At 33.7% G+C, this 19619-nt stretch overlaps 1 protein-coding gene across 7 annotated transcripts; it reads right to left on the reverse strand.

Annotated features, from left to right (window-relative positions):
• Positions 1–214: 214 nt before the first annotated feature.
• Positions 215–19480, reverse strand: LOC110792970 (F-box protein CPR1-like). Of its 7 annotated transcripts, none has more exons than XM_021997794.2 (3): positions 19158–19446; positions 18471–18559; positions 215–752 (listed from the first exon to the last, which is right to left on the reverse strand). In XM_021997794.2, exons 1-3 carry the CDS (start codon positions 19161–19163, stop codon positions 587–589), a joined length of 261 nt encoding a protein of 86 aa, XP_021853486.2. In that variant the 5' UTR covers positions 19164–19446; the 3' UTR covers positions 215–586. The 7 variants fall into 7 exon arrangements, 2 of the variants coding, with proteins under 2 accessions (XP_021853486.2, XP_056699666.1); XM_056843688.1 differs by having other exon boundaries at positions 19140–19444; XR_008932926.1 differs by lacking the exon at positions 215–752 and adding an exon at positions 12357–12676 and having other exon boundaries at positions 19158–19443.
• Positions 19481–19619: the final 139 nt, after the last annotated feature.

The following is a 19619-nucleotide window of genomic DNA, read 5'->3' on the forward strand; positions in this document are numbered from 1 at the left end:
ATAAAGAACATTTTGAAACACCAAAAGGGAAAACATAAAAAACTGTTTATTTCAATTTCAAATGTCAATAAAATCTTATTCAAAACTTGTAAAATTTTAGATTGGATTTGGATATCGTTTTAGATCAATAATTCAACAATGTGATATGGAGAAGTACAATAATTCAAATTAAAAGATATACCAGTATGGCCACCAAACTACTCGATCGAGTCACTCAAATTAACAACTCTTTTGTGCATCTCATTCCACAAAAAACACCAACATGTTTAACAAACAAATACGGGTTACAATAATAAATAAATTACTTCGTAGTCTAAAACTAATGTAAAATTAAATTTCCTGTAATATCCGTTCGCTTATTAATCCATGATTGAAGATCAAATGTCAGTTCTTCATATTATTTCTATCTTCCAGCATAAGAAGGTTCTCTACACAAACATGGGCATTCATACAAAAGTTAAAATCAGAACTTTTGACCGTTCTAATTTCCATTGTATCCAAATGAATGGAAGCAATCTGGTGAGTATATCTCGTATGCACAAACAATTCCTTAAAGTTGATCGAATAACAAACAGGTCTCTCCACTTCATCGTGACCAATTCCGCTTAGCAATGGAAATTAACTTGGTCCATGATTCAGCTACGCCGTACTCTTTCATTACCCATACGTCAAAGTCACTGTCACATACCTTATTATAGCTAATCGAAAGACACAAACACCCATCAAGTATTCCCAGTCCCACACGCATGTCCCTAACATGCAAATTCACAGAACCAGAATCAGAACATGCAGGAGTTGGCAGAGTACTTAAAGTTTCATCCCTTAAATCAAAGGTAATGATAGAAAACGGATATCTAAACCCATTCTCACTTGTAGCTAAAGATGGCCGTGTGCCGGGTCAGGTCGTGCTTCGGGTCGAGCCCACGGGCCATGGGCCCTGACCGGGACGGGCCCATGCCAGGCAAACGTTGTTTCGTGCCGTGCCCACGACTTTGTGCCGGGCCGGGCTGTTTTCGTGCCGGGCCGGGTCGGGCTTCGGACCGGCCCACGGCCATCTTTACTTGTAGCGCCGACCCAAGGGAAAGTATCATTAACAAATACACAATTCTCATAGATGAAAATCAATTTCAAATCAACACTCGGATTGATGACAACCTTTCTCCATGAATTCTGTTTTAAACTGTAAACCATTGTTTCGAAATAATAACTTATGCCTTCACCAAGAATCCGAATAACCGCTACACATTTATAGTCCTGGGAAATACTGTCATAACCGAACCCAAATTGACACTTTGAGTTTGATCTATCGAACAATGGGAGTTTTTTGTAGGTTTGAGTGGTTGGGTTGTAAATCAAAAGAGGACATTCATTACAACTTTGGAGACAAAGTAAGCCATTAGATGATCCCACCACCATAACACTATCACGGAAAGGGTAATTGAGTTTAATCGGGTTATTAAAACTGTCGAAATCGGCCATACAAAGTGTATCATTGGTATTGTAAACCAAGTGAAGATTGTTTTGGGTGGCAAGCGATCGTTCTACATGGTGATTCACAAATTCAAGATTGTTGATTAAATCATACCATAATTTGCACACACTCTTGAATCGTAAAAGAGATTTTGCAGGCAATCTTAGGAGAATCTCAATTATTATCTCTGCGGGAAAATACATGATTATAAATTAGGGTTTTTGATAAATTACTAATAAACAAAATGAGAGAAATACAGGGTTTTGATGATTTACCGGAAGAAAAAAATATATATATTGAAATTACGGTTTATGAGATATTAATAAACAAAATTTGAAGAAATATAGGGTTTAGTGATTAATAAACAAATAAAATTTGATGATTTACCGGAAGACGAAACTATATTTAAATTAGGGTTTAAAGTAGGATTTAAATGAATTTACCAATAAATAAATAAATAAATAAATAAGGGACGAGATTACCAGAGAAGCTCAGTTGCAAAATTGGGTGAAATTTGTGAAGAAGATGGTGGATAAATCTCCGCTGATTGAAGAATCGAAGGAGAGATGGAGAAAGAGGAGAAATATATACTCCGTACTCCGTATAAATTTACCCTTTTAAGCTTACTCTCTTGCGAACAAATAGGGTTGCAAGCGAGCCGGGCAGAATTTTATCTTGTTTGAGCTAAGTTTGCGAAGGATTTTCAATTTCGAGCTTGTTTCGAGTTTAATTGAGTTTAATTGAGTTTTGCAATTTGTTGTTCGAGCTTTGCTCGCTATTTCTTATGATGTCTCGAGCTCACTCGTTTAGCTCAACCTTGAACGAGTTCGAGCTAACGAGCTTTATTCGAGCTAAATATTCGAGATTTTTAAAATCGTCAAATTCTTTTAGTCATATAATCAAGGAGAAACTTCACAAAATATATGTATGACTGGAATATTCTATGGGATACTCCCTTCGTATTTTAAAAAGAGATACACTTTGATCGGCACATAGTTTGAGAACCACAAGAAAGAGAGAAATATTAATATATTGAAAATAGGGACCAAAAAAATGTCAAAAAAGGAAAGTGTATCCCTTTTTAAAATACGGAGGGAATATTACTGTACATGATAGGTTTGCTTCCATGTTATACATTTCTTGACATTTAAGGGTCAATTTTTATCTAAAAAAATACTTATATTTTATTCCATTAAATTATTTTTTCGAGTTTGAGCGAGTTATAAACGGGCTTATAAACGAGTAATTAATGAGCTATAAACAAGTGCCCGTGAACATTAACGAGCGAACGTGATGTTATTGGAGCTTGGCTCGTTTACTTACTTATCGAGCCTAGAATTTTTGCCCAAACTCACTCATTAATTAATAAACGAGTTTTGTCTGAGTTTGTTTGCGAGTTGTTACAAACATATCGGCTCATTTGCAGCCCTACGAACAATATATTTATATTAATAAGTTCATGTAAGTTTGGTAAATCTGTACCAAAAAGAAAACTCCCTCCTTATCTCTATTATATAAGGAAACGCCTGAGCAGCGTAAATAATAACTACTCTTAACTAAAATTTTTAAAAAAATAAAAACAACTTAAACAGAAAAATATTTTATATTACATTTTAAAAGGGAATAAATTTGAAAGATATTTACTAAAATCACCATATATTAAAACTAAGAATAAAAAAATCAGTAAAAAAAGTAAAGTAATTAATCAGATAAGTATAATTTTGTGCGCGTATTATAATAGAAAACTAGTACTACCTCCGTTCCTAAAAGTTCTTTACGATTTCCGTTTAAATCCGTTCCTGAAAGTTCTTTACACTTTTGTTTTATTCCATTAATTTTTGGAATATAATGTTTACCACTATACCCTTTATTCTGATATTTTATTATATCCAGATGCATAATTTATGGTTGCTAATCCTTCAACCACCCTTAACCCAATATTTATGATGATTAACCCTTCCCACCAATATTTAACACCCCTTTACTGTTTTTCTTCTCTCTCCTCTCTTGTGACTTCCAGTAAAATCATTTAAATGCTCCTCAATTATTTCATCTCTCCTCTCTAGTAACTTGCAGAGGCAACTTCCTAAAAATTTCCCCCATCTTCATCTGCTGTTCAATCCAGATCCACCATCGTATCTTGCTTCAAACAAAAATCTTCAAACAAAAACCGTGATTTTGTCTACTTGATCTAATATGATCGATTTTTTCATCATCTTCTCTCACATTAAGAATTAGGGTTTCTCTTCAAATCCTCTATCCTCTCTTGTGAATTTGGGAAAAAATATTCTCAGATTTAGGGTTTCTCTTATAATTCTCTTTCATCTCTCATGATTTTAATAAATTTGGGGGAAATCAGTTACAGGGTTCTTGGGGATTTTTGTTAATTTCGACGAAGATCATTTCTAGGGTTTTGTGATTTGGGGAAAAACTCAGTTCTTAATTAGTGATTTGGGGGAAAATCAATTGCAGGGTTTGGGATTTTGGGATTTTCGTGAAATTGGGGGAAACAAATCAGCTCTAAGGTTTGTGAATTGGGGATTTTTGCGATTTGGGATTTTCGTGAAAATGGGGGGGGGGGGGGGGGGCAATCAGCTCTAGGGTTTGTGAATTGGGATTCGCGAATTAGGTTTTTATCGCGAATTTTGGGGACATTAGTTATTGGGGATTTTCGCGGATTCTTCATGGATCCCTACTATCACCGCACTTCCTTGGAGACTGACGACGAGTGTTTGGATAAGTTGAGGCAACATTTGCCTACGATGGAGCCTATCGTTGATTGTGACGCTTTCATCATCAACTAGAAGAAAAAACCTGAGGATGATCTTTATAAATCGGAAAGAGTTTATGTAAGGTTATGAACAATCTAATGTCATGCGGAAAAACCATAAATGTCAGAATCCAAATTAAATGCACATAATCATTTAGCATAATTTAGTGAACACACTTTGTGATGCGTGCCTTCCTTAGCTGCTCCAGAACCGAACAAGAACAAGTTAGAACGCCAAACGTCGTCCCCCCGTAGAAAGTCCACAACACGTTCGGATCTTCCTTAGGTTCAACCAACTAGGATTTAATCTAAGGTATTATTAATCCGGGATCTCACTTTTAATGTGATAGGAAAAGTATGAAAGCTCATGTGTATATTATGATCATAAACCACGTATATATAGGAAATAGAAAAACCCTAAGTTTCCATAACCTTAATAATAAAGTTTAGGAAACATTAGATTTTAGGAAACATGCACACAATCTTTATTTTAAGCTTTATGTAATTTTCACAAAAATAACAAAACCCAAATAAACCATTTAATGCAACTGGTAGCTTGGTGCACAAGCTGCTTGCGTAGCAAGGCAACTTGGCACGCAAGCTACCAATGCGTGCTGGCACAAGCAGCGACCCAACAACACTGGCCCAGTAGCGTTGGCTACCTTGTTATTGCCATGCGCGCTGGCCCTTGCTTGCTGGCGCGCTGGCCAAACAGCTTGGCGCTGCTGCCATGGCCCATTGAGCGATGGGCCATTACTTCGTGCGATGGTCCGTCGCTCGTTTCGTGCTTCCGATTCGTTTTCTGAATCCGGAGAATATTTCCGATTCGAACAACATTTACGTTTCTGATAATATTTCCAATTGCGATAATAATTTCCGATTTCTACATTATTTCTCATTCCGGTAATATTTCCGTTTCAGGTAATATTTCCGATTCCTGCAATATTTTTATTTCCGATAATATTTCCGACACGAATCATATTTACGTTTCTGGCAATATCTTCGACTTCGATAATATTTATATTTCCGTTATGAACCATATTTCCATTTCCGGTAATATCTACATTTTCGGCATATATTCTTTCTTTGCCTTTTGACAATTTGTTTATCTCCCACTAAAACCAACATCCGTCATTTCCGAATATCCATAATTAGAGTACTTACTGAATATAATATTCACCTAAATATTTGATCTGTTCACGTACTATTTGTGTAACCGTACGGGTTCAGTTAAGAGTAAGTTGTGATATTAATGACATTAATTCCACTTGAACTGAAGCGGCCTCTGTTAGGTTATGATACATATGACAATTCATAAATCATGCGGAAAAACCATAAAGCCAGGAAAGCATATTATTTACACATAATCATTTAGCATAGTTTAGATGCATACACTTTGTTGCGTGTCTTCCCTAGCTGCGCCCGAACCGAACAAGAACAAGTCTTTAGGACTCCAAGTGTCGTCCCTCCGTAGATAGTCCACAGCACGTCCGGATCCGCCTTAAGCTTGACCAACTAGGATCGCCCTTAAGGTACTTAGAATTTTCGGCTAGTATAGGCAATTGTATGACTGGATTTTGTTCTCAAAAATCACTTTGAATACTTGAATACTCTATGCAAAATAATGACCCTAGGCCTTTATTTATAGAGGTATGGAAAGGGAATTTTAATCCTATTAGGATACGAATTAATTAAACTAGAATCCTAATAGAATTCTTATTTAATTAATTCATCCTTTTAGGTTTAGGAATTTAATCATATGTCGAAACCTGATAGCTTTAGGATTCGTATAGCACACCAACACACACACGCACGCACAGCAGCCCACGAGGGGCGCCATGCGCGCGCGCGCAGCCCGCGAGCTCGCAGCCCATTGCCACGAGGCCCACACGCTGCCGCAGCGTTGGCGCGCGCTGGGCCTGCCTTGCGGTGGGCCTGGCGCAGCCTTGGCTGGTGCGTTCTGGCGCGCTGGCTTGCTGGGCGATGGCCCGGCTTCGTGCTGGGCCTTCGTCTGGCAGGCCTCGTCCGATGCTAATTCGTACGATACGCTTCCGATTAATTTCCCGATTCCGGAATTCATTTCCGATACGAACAATATTTAATATTTCCGATTCCGGAATTAATTTCCGTTTCGAACAAATATTTAATATTTCCGTTTCCGGAATTATTTTCCGATTCCGATAATATTTCCGATTCTGACAATATTTCCGTTTCCGGCAATATTTCCGATTCCGGCAATATTTCCATTTCCGATAATATTTTCCGATACGTACCATGTTTCCGTTTCCGGCAACATCTACGACTTGGATAATATTTATATTTCCGATACGATCCATATTTCCGTTTCCGGCAATATCATCGTTTCCGGAGCATTCATTTCTTGCCTGTGACGATCTCAGCTCCCACTGAAACCAAGATCCGTCGATTCCGAATATCCATAGATGGAGTATTTAATGCCATTAAATACTTGATCCGTTTACGTACTATTTGTGTGACCCTACGGGTTCAGTCAAGAGTAAGCTGTGGATTAATATCATTAATTCCACTTGAACTGAAGCGGCCTCTAGCTAGGCATTCAGCTCACTTGATCTCACTGAATTATTAACTTGTTAATTAATACTGAACCGCACTTATTAGACTTAACATAGAATGCATACTTGGACCAAGGGCATTATTTCCTTCAGCCTCTAGCTAGGCATTCAGATCACTTGATCTTACTGAATAATTAACTTGCTTAATTAATACTGAACCGCATTTATTAGACTTAGCATTAAATGCATTAAATGCAAACTTGGACCAAAGGCATTACTTCCTTCAGTGTCTCACTTGTCCTTAGGGACAAGTGTGCATTTCCTAATTTCTTTATCGCTCGATGCCTGCTCATGAAAATAAGGTAAGACTAGTCATCCCTATTATGTTCAGAGGTATTTCTCGGTGTCAGAGTTCAGAGCAGATAATCATAGCCTATGATTTATCTGAGCACGGTCATGCATTTCACAGTTTCTAGCTCTCCGAGTGGCCTTTATACAACTTTTGGCATCTCTTCCCCATTTATGGGAGGAAAATTCCAATCTTGTGATCTTGAGTTTAGTCTTCGTTTGATAGGTGATTACCCGAGCGCTACCATTATGGTCTCCTTTTACGGTGCGACGGTTGACAACGTCAAAGTAACCAGTTCTCAAACAAGTAATCTCAAATCACTCAGGTATTGAAGATTAGTGTCTAATAAGATAATTAAATTTACTTATGACAGATTTTCATCTCTTCCGGTAAAGTATCATAGGTCTGCCCGATACTAATCTGATCAAGTAAGTATCTATGAAAATGATTACGACATTTTCATGTCTACATAGTTCAAGAAACAGAACTACTAGTCATCTTGCTTTCCAGTAGTCTAACATTTTCTATGCGTCCACCTTTATAGAAAACTTCCGACATTGACCATTTTCAACTTTTAACATTCAAGTTCACTTGATAGACGTTTCTTAGTCACAGGACTGGTCCTGACAGTGTATCTTGAATATATTGTCAAATTGAAAGGACTCATCATTTAATATTAAACCAAGATTAAATGGAATATGAAAATTCATTTCATAATATGATAAATGTTCAACCCGAATGTTTTACAACCATGGGATTTTAACCCATCTTTAAAACGATTAATGAAATTCAAAACTATGTTTTGATTTCCAGAGCCACAATGTGAGTGTTTCTTCTCACTTGTTTCATAGGTTTAGTTATTATGCTTTGCCAATCTTAATATCCCTTTTCATCGAAATTCTTTTGAGATAGGATGATAAGATCTTATGAGTATGTTTATTTTGAGATCTAGTCTTTCTTGCTTCAATAGTGGTTCTACGCACTTTGCAATGAAGAACCATTAAGTCAGCAGACATGTGATCCACCAAAGTTCTGTGAAGAACGCTTTAATATAAACAACTTTGTTTTATTGCTTCTTAGGAAATAAGTACATTACTTCAATTGTGTAGGTTTCTAGTGATGCTATGTTTGGATTTTTCTTATCCAAACAGTTCACATATATGTGGGAGACTTTCCAGCTGTATTTTAGAACATAGAAATTAATATTTAATTTCCCACGCAACAACTCATGGTCTTTAATCCATGTTGTCATTTCAAAACACGATGCCCATAGCTCGTCCTTGCCAATGGTTAACTCCAAAGGGATCTTGCTTGATCCTTTGCCAGTGTTTATACGTGTAGCATCAATATTTAGCATATCTTCATTTCCTTGATTCAAGAACTATTCCTATTTACTTTTTCAAGTACCATAGGATTTTCTTGATCTCAATCTACTTGATCTTAGATTAACAGAGATTGGTATATGTTCGTCATGCTTTAAAGCCATACTACACATTTTTGGCGATCCTCATATTATATCATAGATGATAAATTCTTTTACAGAATAACTCTCAATTGAATTCTATTCATGTAACTTTAGCTCATCCAGTTTCAATAAATACTGAATCCAACTAAACTCTTTAACATATAATAAAGGTAAAGAATCTCATTTAGACTCTTTAATGTTTAAACTTAGTAAATGCTTATACATAGTTCAAACATTCATTACTTAGTTTTATTCACATGGGTCGAATATCTCCAATGGAGTCTTTCGTATTTTATTTAATAAATGACATTACTTATTTTAATACATTATTCTAAGATCTTTGTAAATAGATCTTAATGCTCAGTATGTACTAAGTTTCCCCTTGGTCCATCATTGATAAATAATTTCAAATCTAAGTCATTAGAATTTGAATGTTATTTTACAATAGAGAGATATGTGTGAATGTGTGATACACATATGACCAAATGAGTTTTACGTACTTCCACTAAACTTCATATACATCTATAAGATTCATGTATATTTTATGAAACTAAAATACTTATTAGCTTCACTAAAATACAGTTCCAATTCCCAATTTCTTGCCTAAATCCATACTTGGATTTCATAAGCTAGCATTCATTTCAAGCATTATTTAGATCAACAAATCCTATGACATGTCATGTAAATATTTTCTTCCAAGATTTGATTGATGAATACGTTTTGTTACCCAATTAACATATGTACCAATATGCAATTATTGCTTGACTTATAGACTTGAGCATTACGATTATGCATAAGGTTTAAACACAATCCACGCCGTGAATTTGGTTGTAACCTTTAGCAACCAATCTAGCTTTGTGTGTAAACACACTTCCATGTTTTGATGGTTTTTATCCTAAAACCATTTGCAACCAATAGGTGTAAACTATTCTTGTAAATAAACAAAATTTCAATTTTTCATCAAAACATTGAGTCTATATACCATTTTAGAGAATCTGGGATTCGTCACAGTTTTCTTACAAGTCATAAACTCATTAATCATTATTATAATAGTTTTACTGCAAGTTGTATGTTTCTTCCCTATCTAATAGAAGAATCTCATAGTTTCAGTGACCTGAATTCTATGCCTACTTGGGTATAGAACATCAAACAATAGAATATCAATAGCCACTTTGAAAGTCCTTTGAATATTCTATTCTCCTTGAAGCCCTTGTAAAGTTTTTAAAGAGATATATTCTTTAAATCCACTTCTAAAGTCCTTAAAGAATAAGCGTTCGGATTTTCTGAAGAACTTTTAAAAGCCTCCGGAATCCCCGTTTATGTTTGTTGTTTGCCTTGAAGACCTTTCGAGGTATATTTTCTCCCACTTGTAATTTTGGAAATGAATCTCTAAAAGGACACTATTTCGAGCAACAAACATTATGCTCTCAAAAAGTCGTGGTAGAAACAATACCCTTGTGTCTCATTTGAATAAATCACAATGAAACATATATCTATACTTGGGCCTTAGTTTGTTGGATAACAAACACTAAGCTCTCACTAAGTTTAGGAACTCTTAGATATACTCCGTATATAATTGAAAAGATATTCTAAAATTACTTTTCAATAGATTTGACGAATTTGGTTTAGTTTGGTGGTAGGTTAGCATTTTATTTTAGAAATTATAGGAAAAATCTTTATGATCATTAATCGAATCAAGTACCAATTGACTTCAATCATTCCAATTTGGATATATCATATCTTATCGAGCCTGATCGTGAAATTACAACACACAATCATTGATGATCATTGTTGGTCTAAGTAATCATCAACATGATCTAACCTCGATCTCTATGATTTCTTGCCAAGTGGTTTTATACTTCTTTATGAATCTTTGAACAAGTTAACAGATTAAAACTTATATCACTTTGAGTAAATAAAGCCTTTATTCACTCAAAACTATGTGAAATAATAGAGTCGTAAAATATTTATTTAGATTTGAACTCTATTGTCTAAGAGTTCTAACAATAGTTTATTCTTTTGTTACTTTCAACAAATAAGACTAACTTGTCTTGAATGATCTAGAAATCACCGAACTTTCAAAAGTCCATCAAAATGGAGCTTAAGAATGTTATCTTGTTGATATAGTCTAAGAAACAATGCCAAAGATTAATTGAACTCAAATCAAGATATTGATTTGAACCTAGTAAAGTTCTTATTTGTTAAAGAGTTGTTTGTTCTAATCAAGCATACATGACTCAACCCGTAAAGACCATTTCATTCAAACAAACAAACAAACAATGTTTTTGTTTACTTTGAATGTGAGTCTTTCTGTGTTTGAAACAGAAATGCTGATTATGGAACAATATAGTCATCAAGTTCCAGACTTGAAAGGACTTTAAAAAAAACTAGATGACCCCTGTAGCATTGTCATGCTTCATTTCTCAATTGTAGGTCATTAGTGTAGTCTAGCTTCCATTGTTTGAATTATTACCGAAGTAAGAACCTCAAGCAGTATATGATACCAAGGAAGTTTGATTGCTAGGTCACTTCTCTTTAAACATAAACTAATAGGTAGAAATTGAACTGTAAATTCCTTCCACTTGTTCCCTGTTTTCCTATTTCTTGTACCCTTTTTTGTAGTCTTAAGATTGACTTCTCAAGTATTGACTTTTATACTTTGTTTAGATATGTCTAATGTCGCTCCAACAAAGTTCTTAAAATTTTATTTATGTTGAATATTTTGCTTTAACTAGCTGTTCTTACCAGAAGCTTCTAAAGTTCTCTAAGCATCGATCTATTCGAATGTCTAGGGATAGACTCATTCGAGAATTAAATGGACAAAGATATTAAGTTGTTAACCATTGGTAAAGTTGAATGTTAAACTCAATGCTTTATGATCTCAAAACTACATTGTATTTTGAATCCACAAGCACGAATTAGTTTGCCATTCGACTTTGTTAGTCTAAAACAACCATAAAAGTCTCTATAAGAAATGTACATTTTAAATTGCTCATTTTCTCTCATTTCCGTGAATTGTTCTTGGATTCACTACCAATCGAGGAAATTTGCTGTTACCTTCTAAAAGGATTTATTGCAGTGAAAGATATTTAATTATAAACATTAATTAAAACATACATTGAAGCATGCAAAGTCTAAACATTTATCATGAATAATAACTTGAAAAGAAAACATGCAATTTAAACAAGTCATTCATCATTTTATTCAAATTTATTATTCCGGCAGGTGTGAATAAAATGAACCTAAGACCCTCAAAATCATTAAAGAATTAAGCATGTTTTGGCTTGTCTTAAATCTAAAATATTTTAGGTAAGCAATTCAATTTCTAATAGTCTAGAAACTACTTTTGGTTGATAGGTACGTCTAAGAACTTATTAGGAAAACCTATCCCATTTGCCACGATATAAAAGGACTCCTTACATATATTGTTGAGTTCAACCAAAATCAACTTGTATTCACAATTAATTGTGTACCTCAACTTTTTAGCATCAAGAAGTGACACCTCGCTTTGGCGGAAAACATTCACTAATCGACCTAAAATGTACTCACAATTAATGGTGTACCTTACCACTTTAAGATCAAGAAGTGACACCTCGCTTTGGCGGAAAACTATCACTAACTTGACATAAAGGTCAGAAAGTAAGTGTTATCTTGGAATGTCACCTTTTAACTCAATTTTTAAATTTGGAACTTAAGGCTTTTACTATGTTGGTAAGATTTTAAGTGAACTAAAATCCTTAATCATGCAACATAGGTAAACCACAATCTCATGCATAAAATCAAGATATATTTAAAGCAATAAATTTCTTAAAGCATGCATAAGATAAAATTTGTGATCTAGTATGGCCTGACTTCATCTTGAAGCTTCAATCTTCAAATTCCGTCTTGAAAATGGATTGGAAACTCCGTTCTTGAATTTCACCATGGGAGGCGTCATTTTCACCAAATAGGATTTACTATAAATTAATGGTACGGAAACCATATTTAAATAAAAACCATTGTACATTTGACCATATTTTACATTCAAATTTAATGGTACGCAGACCATATTTTCTATCCTATTTGGGCCATACTAATCACTTTCCGCAACCTGCAAAACAATATATTTACAATATACCATTCACTCATTCATTTATCATTGAATGGCCCACTTAGCAAGTTAGCAGAAAATATGCATCACATAATAATTGCAATAACTAATTAAGGCTCAAGAATCTACCAATTATTTGACCTTATTAGTTCTAATCGAGTTTATTAATCCTAAGGTAATAAGGACCTAATCAAGAGTTTAACCAACATGAATAAATAAAAGCTTTCACTTAAACCAAGATTTATATGTTTTACTAATTTTAAACATAAAATGTCTTTCCAAGTCCAATCGGAAACAACATATTTATTTAAAACTTAAAGCTCATACAATTATTTCAAATCCCTTAGACGACTTTTTTTAGTTGATTAAAATGAATTAATCATAATTTATTCAAGGTTTTAATTTTATTAAATTATTATTATAAAATTAATTATAGTAGTTAAACTAATAAAATTAAATTCCGAGAAAAATTATAAGCACGAAATTAAAATTAATTAAATTCGTCGCTCAACGAAAAATAAAATTGTAACGATCATTGGGCCAAGGCAAGGCAATGAGCACGAAGCTCATTCCCCGCCTAGGCCTCATGCATGCAGCTAAGGGCCGCGTGCACTTGTGCAGCACCCATGTGCTTGTATGCACAGGCAGTGCGCCTAGCCGAGGCCAGCGCCCACCTTGTTGCTGCGCGCACAGGCAACAGGCACGCAAGGCAGCGCGGACACGAGTGTGGCGCCTAGCGTTCTTGCCTGGCCTCTTTCCTCGCCCTTGCTCGTTCACTCGCACACAGCACACACATGCACAGGCCGTAGCACATGTGCGCGTGCCCGTGCTTGCTCATCGCTATGGAACCGCATGAGCGACGAGTTCCCTTGCTCGTCGTCGCATGCCCGCACCATTGCAACACCCTTTAAGGATAACACTCGGCTTTCGGTTGCTTTGTGCGTGCAAGTTTGTGAACATTTATAAAATCAAAATTTCATTCATTTTCAAAATTTATGACAAATTAATAAATCATACTCCCTCCGTCCCAAATTAGTTGTTACACTTACCTTTGCACAAAGTTTTAGGTGATAAGTGGTTGTTTGGTTATCAATTGTTATTTTATTGAAAAACTAGATGTGATAGGAGTTGGTGGGGTATTTTTTAAATTGAATGAAAGAGGGCGTGGGGGCAAAAAAAATTTAGTGGGAAGAGAGAGACAATATAAAATTGTGAGGTCATTCCTAATTTAGAAGTGTAACAACTAATCTGTGACGGACGAAAAAGGAAAGTGTAACAACTAATCTGGGACGGAGGGAGTATTAATTTCATAAAATTTTAGGCGATTAATCAAAAATTCATTAATTAAAATAATTTTCGATTTCATAAACTTTAGGGATTAAAATTAGGTTTCATTAAATTTTGAAGATTCGAACTTCAATAAATTTTAGGTGGTCTTTTAGTCATAAGATCCCAATTAAATTACTAATTAATTATGAAAAACAAAACAAATTCCGAATTAGTTGAATTTCAACAAATTAATTATAATTACAAATTAGGTAGCATAATTAATGAATTTAAATCTTGAAATTGTTAATCATATGCAATAGGTGATTAATTAACTCAAGATTATTAAACAAGATTCGCAAATGTTCTTACTCGAAGAATCTTTGTGCTTACTTATTCTCTAAAGGATTTTAGAAATGGATTTAAAGAATATATCTCTTAGAAAACTTTACAAGTGCTTCAAGGAGAATAAAATATTCAAATGACTTTCAAAGTGTCTATTAATATTCTATTGTTTGATGTTGTATACCCATGTAGGCATAGAGTTCAAGTAACTGAAGCTATGAGATTCTTCTATTCTAAACCTACAACTTGCAGTCAACTATTATCATGAAGATTAATGAGTTTATGACTTGTAAGAAAGATATGACAAAGCTCGGATTCCCTAAATGGTTAGAGGCCATATATAGACTCATTTTTTTTTATGACAAAATTAAAATTTTGTTGATTTGCAAGATTGGTTTACACCTATTGGTTACAAATTGGTTTTAAGGATAAAACTCATCAAAACATGGAATTGTGTTGTCACACAAAGCTAGATTATTTACTAAGGGTTAAAATCAAATTCACATCGTGGATTGTGTTGGAACCTCATGCATAATCAAAATGCTTAAGTCTATAAATCAAGCAATGAATTCATATTGGTACATATGGCAATTGGATGACAAAACGTATTCCTCAATCAAATGTTGAAAGAAACTATGTACATGACATGTCATAGGATTTGTGGATCCAAATAATGCTTGAAATGAATTCTAGCTTATAAAATCTAAGTATGGATTTAAGCAAGCAATTGGGAATTAAAATTGTATTTTAGTGAAGCTAATAAATATTTTAGTTTCATAAAATACATATGATTCTTACGGATATATAAGAAGTTTAGTGGCAGTATGTAAACCTAAATTGGTAATATGTGTATCACACATATCTCTCTATTGTAAAATAACATTCAAATGCTAATGACTTAGTTTTGAAATTATTTTGATGGACCAAGGCGAAACTTAGTACATACTGGGTATTAATATGTATTTACAAAGATCTTAGAATATTGTTTTGGATTAAGTAATGGCCGGCATTTACTAAATCAAACATGAAAGACTCCATTGAAGATATTATACCCATGTGAATAAATCTTAGTAATGATGGTTTGAACTATGTATAAGCATTTACTAAGTTAAACATCAAAGGATCTAAATGAGATTCTTCACCTATATTATATGTCAAAGAATTTAGTTGGATTCGGTATATACTGAAATTGGATGAGCTAAAGTTACATGAATAAGAATTCAATTGAGAATTATTCTGCAGAAGAATTTATCATGTATGATATAATATGAGGATCGCCAAAAATGTATCGTATGGCTCTAGGCATGACGAACATATACCAATCTCTATTGATCTAAGTTAAGATCAACTAGTTGAGATTAAGAAAACCCTATGGTACTCGAAAAGGTAAATAGGAATAGTTCTTGATTCAAGGAAATAAAGATATGCTAAATATTGATGTTACACGCATAAACACTGGCAAAGGATCAAGCAAGATCCCTTTGGAGTTAACCATTTGCAAGAACGGACTATATGCATCGTATTTTGAAATAACAACATGGAAATTAAATATTAATTTCTATGTTCTAAGATGCAGATGAAAAGTCTTCCACATGTATATGTCCAATTTCCTATATATATGTGGTCTATGATCATACATACAAGTTTTTCATACTTTTCCTATCACATTAAAAGTGAGATCCCGAATTAATAATACCTTAGATCAAATCCTAGTTGGTTGAACCTAAGGTGGATCCGAACGTGCTGTGGGCTATCTACGTAGGGACGATGTTTGGCGTTCTAACCTGTTCTTGTTCGGTTCGGAGCAGCTAAGGAAGGCACGCATCACAAAGTATGTATACTTAATTATGCTAATTGATTATGTGCAATTAATTTGGCTTTTGGCAATTATGGTTTTTCCCCATGACATTGAAGTGTTCATAACCTAACAAAAAGACAAAGAGGGGAGGGGGAATTTTAGTTTGGTTGGCGTGTTAGGCAAGATAGAGAAGCAGTAAGTAAAATTTGTCTACAAAATAAGATCACATCTTCTTTACACCAATAGCTCTAATAAGGCTCCCACCTTGAGATAGGCTATACAAAATACACAACTGTGCTGAAGGTGTTATTGAGATTTAGAAACATTGACAAAAATAAAAAAATTCTCCAGAGAGTCATTTATGTGTTAATAATGTCCTTATCTTAGAAATATAGATAGAGTTTTATAAAGAAACAATAGCATGATCACAACAATGCAAGTATGCATGATTAAGACCTAAACATTCAAGTTATTATGAAGCAAACCAAAATAATTGACAACCGGAAAGTGTGGATTCCAATACAAATCCTTCCACCATAAAAGCAATGTTAAAGGCAAATATAGAAGAAACATCTTAGAACAAATTATACAAAGGAGATTATGTTCCACTAATTTAACTTAAAAGGAGATTAGGGAATAAAGGTAAAATCTTCAATGGGGTAATATGCTAATTATAAAATTAACTCAAATACATGCTAAACACAACCCTTTCTTTTTATTATATTAGTTAAATAATCATTCAGTTTAAACCATGCAAATTTCAACTAATTAATAAATCCCTAATCAAATATACTCAAAACTTTTGTTACTGCGTAGTTCAAACTTAAATCCCAAATGAAAAACCCACAAAAATTATTCAAAAAAAAAAAAAAAGATCACATCAACATTCCAAATAAATAATCATTATTATTTCTTCCAAACTAAACATGGGATTAGCTAGAAAGTAAAATAAATAAAAATAAAGATCATTAAATCCCTATTCCAAAAAAAATTAAAAAAAATAAATCAGCTGCTTCCAAGGCCAAATAGACTCATGATAATGATGATCCATTGTAAGAAATTCCATTTTTTTTATAAACAATAAAAAAAATCAATGAATTTTTGCTAGCTATTGAGAGTGGAAGAAGAGAGAAAAGAAGGAAGACGAGAATCAGAGAAGTTGAAGAATGAATTACAAACTATAATTTTAATAATTATTATTAACACATAAATATTATACACCAAAAAGTAATTGTAGAATTGTAGATTTAAAAGAAAAACATATGACAGACTTTCAAATCTTACAGTCTTGTGTAGACATGTCGGTCTTCTTCCTTAATATGCCATTTTCCATCTCAATATGACATGGATTTCTGGATTCTGTCTATTTCTCTATGATTCTCTATTTTTCTGTAAGCATGTACTTATTTTAAAAGTCGAACTTTGATGAGTAATTTCATTCCATATTGTATGGATTATAATTTTTACAATGAGGAGTGGGTTGTTTTGTGGAATGTAGGGAGTATTATAGATATCATTGCCATTATAATACAAGTATTAAGAGTAGATGTTTATGTAAAATGTCTAAGTGATCATCATTTTCCTCATGTTATCCACTGACTCCACTATGCATTCCTTTTTAAGACCATAAAAATTTGTATTGTAAACCATCACATGTTGAGTTTGGTCTTCTGAATGACTGCCTCCTTATTTTATCAGATAACAAGTTGATTTATCAGTTAGCATTTCTGGATTTCTGCTATGCATGTGAATTGTGTAGCATAGATATAAATAACATCCCTGCTCTTACTCATAGTCATTTTGAAAATAAATTTATTCCCTTACCTCTAGATAATAAGGGAAGCTTTGATGAAAGAAATTTATCAAAGCCCATAGTCATGAAAAGTGTAGCATAATGCCAATAACTACTTTACTGTAGCTAACATGGAAATATGAATATTCCAAAGGAAAATTTGGACAGAGTAACGAACATGATTTAAATATGACTTTGGCTCTATTTGGATTAAGAATTAAAACCATGTTTCCCATGTGATTTAAATTATAGAAGTTCCATCTATGTCTGCATCTTAGAACACTATACAAAAAGAATCAGTGTCACTTAAATGTAGCGGCATTAACAAAGGACTGAAGAGTGAAATTTCAATTAGAAATTTCTCAAAGAAAATTACCTTTTTCAGAAGGTCAGTTCAATACATTCTATGTTAACCTACCTCTGATAGGCTAGACACTATACAATGAGAAACTCCTTAAAATAAGATTAAATTTATCTTCAAAAAATCAACACTTATGAGACTATGCACAGTTCTCATGCAAGGAAAGGATAGAAGAAGATGATGTAGTATTCTTTCATATGCAAGGTATAAGCCATAAATGTGAAATAATTACCACAAAAATTCGGTGTTCAGGGAAGCATATGCATTCTCTAGTTCTCCACAAACAGGAGTCTTGTGCACGAAACAATACAACTTAGTTGCCTGAAAACCCATAAAAAAACCTCAGCAAGAATTACCATTTGTCACAAACATAAAATTAACAACTCAATAAAGCAAGATGATAGCCTGATATATATCATATCCTAGAAACAACAACTGCACTATCAAGACAGGGTAAAGTCGAAGATTAGCTTTAGATTGGACGATACAAACTAACATTGTTCAATCACTCCCCAAATCCAATTTTGAATGCAAGCCACATACTAATCAATCCTTCGCACATTATGATCGAGGTAAAACATGTCAAATTCCTGAAAATTCACAACATTGATAACCCACGATAATTCGTCCCAGTATACATCTACAAAATCGATATTAACCCCTAACAAAGTACTATTTTTTGTCTAAAACCCTTAAATTAACAAAATTTGACAAAAACTAAACCCAATATGCGTATTAATTCAATTATCCCTAAATCAGATCCGAAACAACAAGATCATCAAACTGTACAGCTTATCCTTATAATTAAGAGCTAAATTAAGCATGCGATCAAATAAAAAGTTACAAAATTGGGGATTTTTGACGAATCTGAATAGAAAAAGGAGCAAAAAAGATGACTTAACTTGCGGCATTTGCATACCACCATTGCATTGACAAATTATATTGTGAATTAAGGGACAAATAGCACGAAGTTGATGATCAATTTGTTGAGATTGGAAGTGAATCTGCGGTCAATTGGGGAGGAAAAACTTAGGGTTTAGGAATTGGATGACGAATTAGGAGAGAGAAAACTGGGAGGAGGTGAGAATTATGATGGATCGTGAAGTTGTGAATTGATTGTGCAGGGCTGCAGGCAAGCTGGGATAAAGGAGGTGAGTCATTATAAGGGTAATTCTATCAGTGCACTGTTCTTACGAGAAATTGAATTTTTTTGAAGAAGAATTTAGGGGTATTATAGGCATTATTTTTAATGTTATTTTCATGTTCTTGCTTTTAAAAAGGGTTATAGATAAATTTTATATTTGTAATGTGAAACAATGGAAAGCTATTGTAATCATGCTTGTGATATCATTAGTAATATTTCTCTATTTGCAAATTATAT

This window comes from Spinacia oleracea, chromosome 4, assembly GCF_020520425.1.
Source record: "Spinacia oleracea cultivar Varoflay chromosome 4, BTI_SOV_V1, whole genome shotgun sequence".
Lineage (NCBI taxonomy): Eukaryota > Viridiplantae > Streptophyta > Magnoliopsida > Caryophyllales > Amaranthaceae > Spinacia > Spinacia oleracea.

Coding starts and splice junctions, on each gene's coding strand:
- LOC110792970 (XM_056843688.1), bottom strand. CDS start 19,163: ATGGTGGTATGCAAATGCCGCAAG. Junction 18,560..19,139: donor TGGTATGCAAATGCCGCAAG/TTAAGTCATCTT, acceptor ATGGGTTTTCAG/GCAACTAAGTTGTATTGTTT. Junction 753..18,470: donor CTGAACACCGAATTTTTGTG/GTAATTATTTCA, acceptor TTTGCATGTTAG/GGACATGCGTGTGGGACTGG.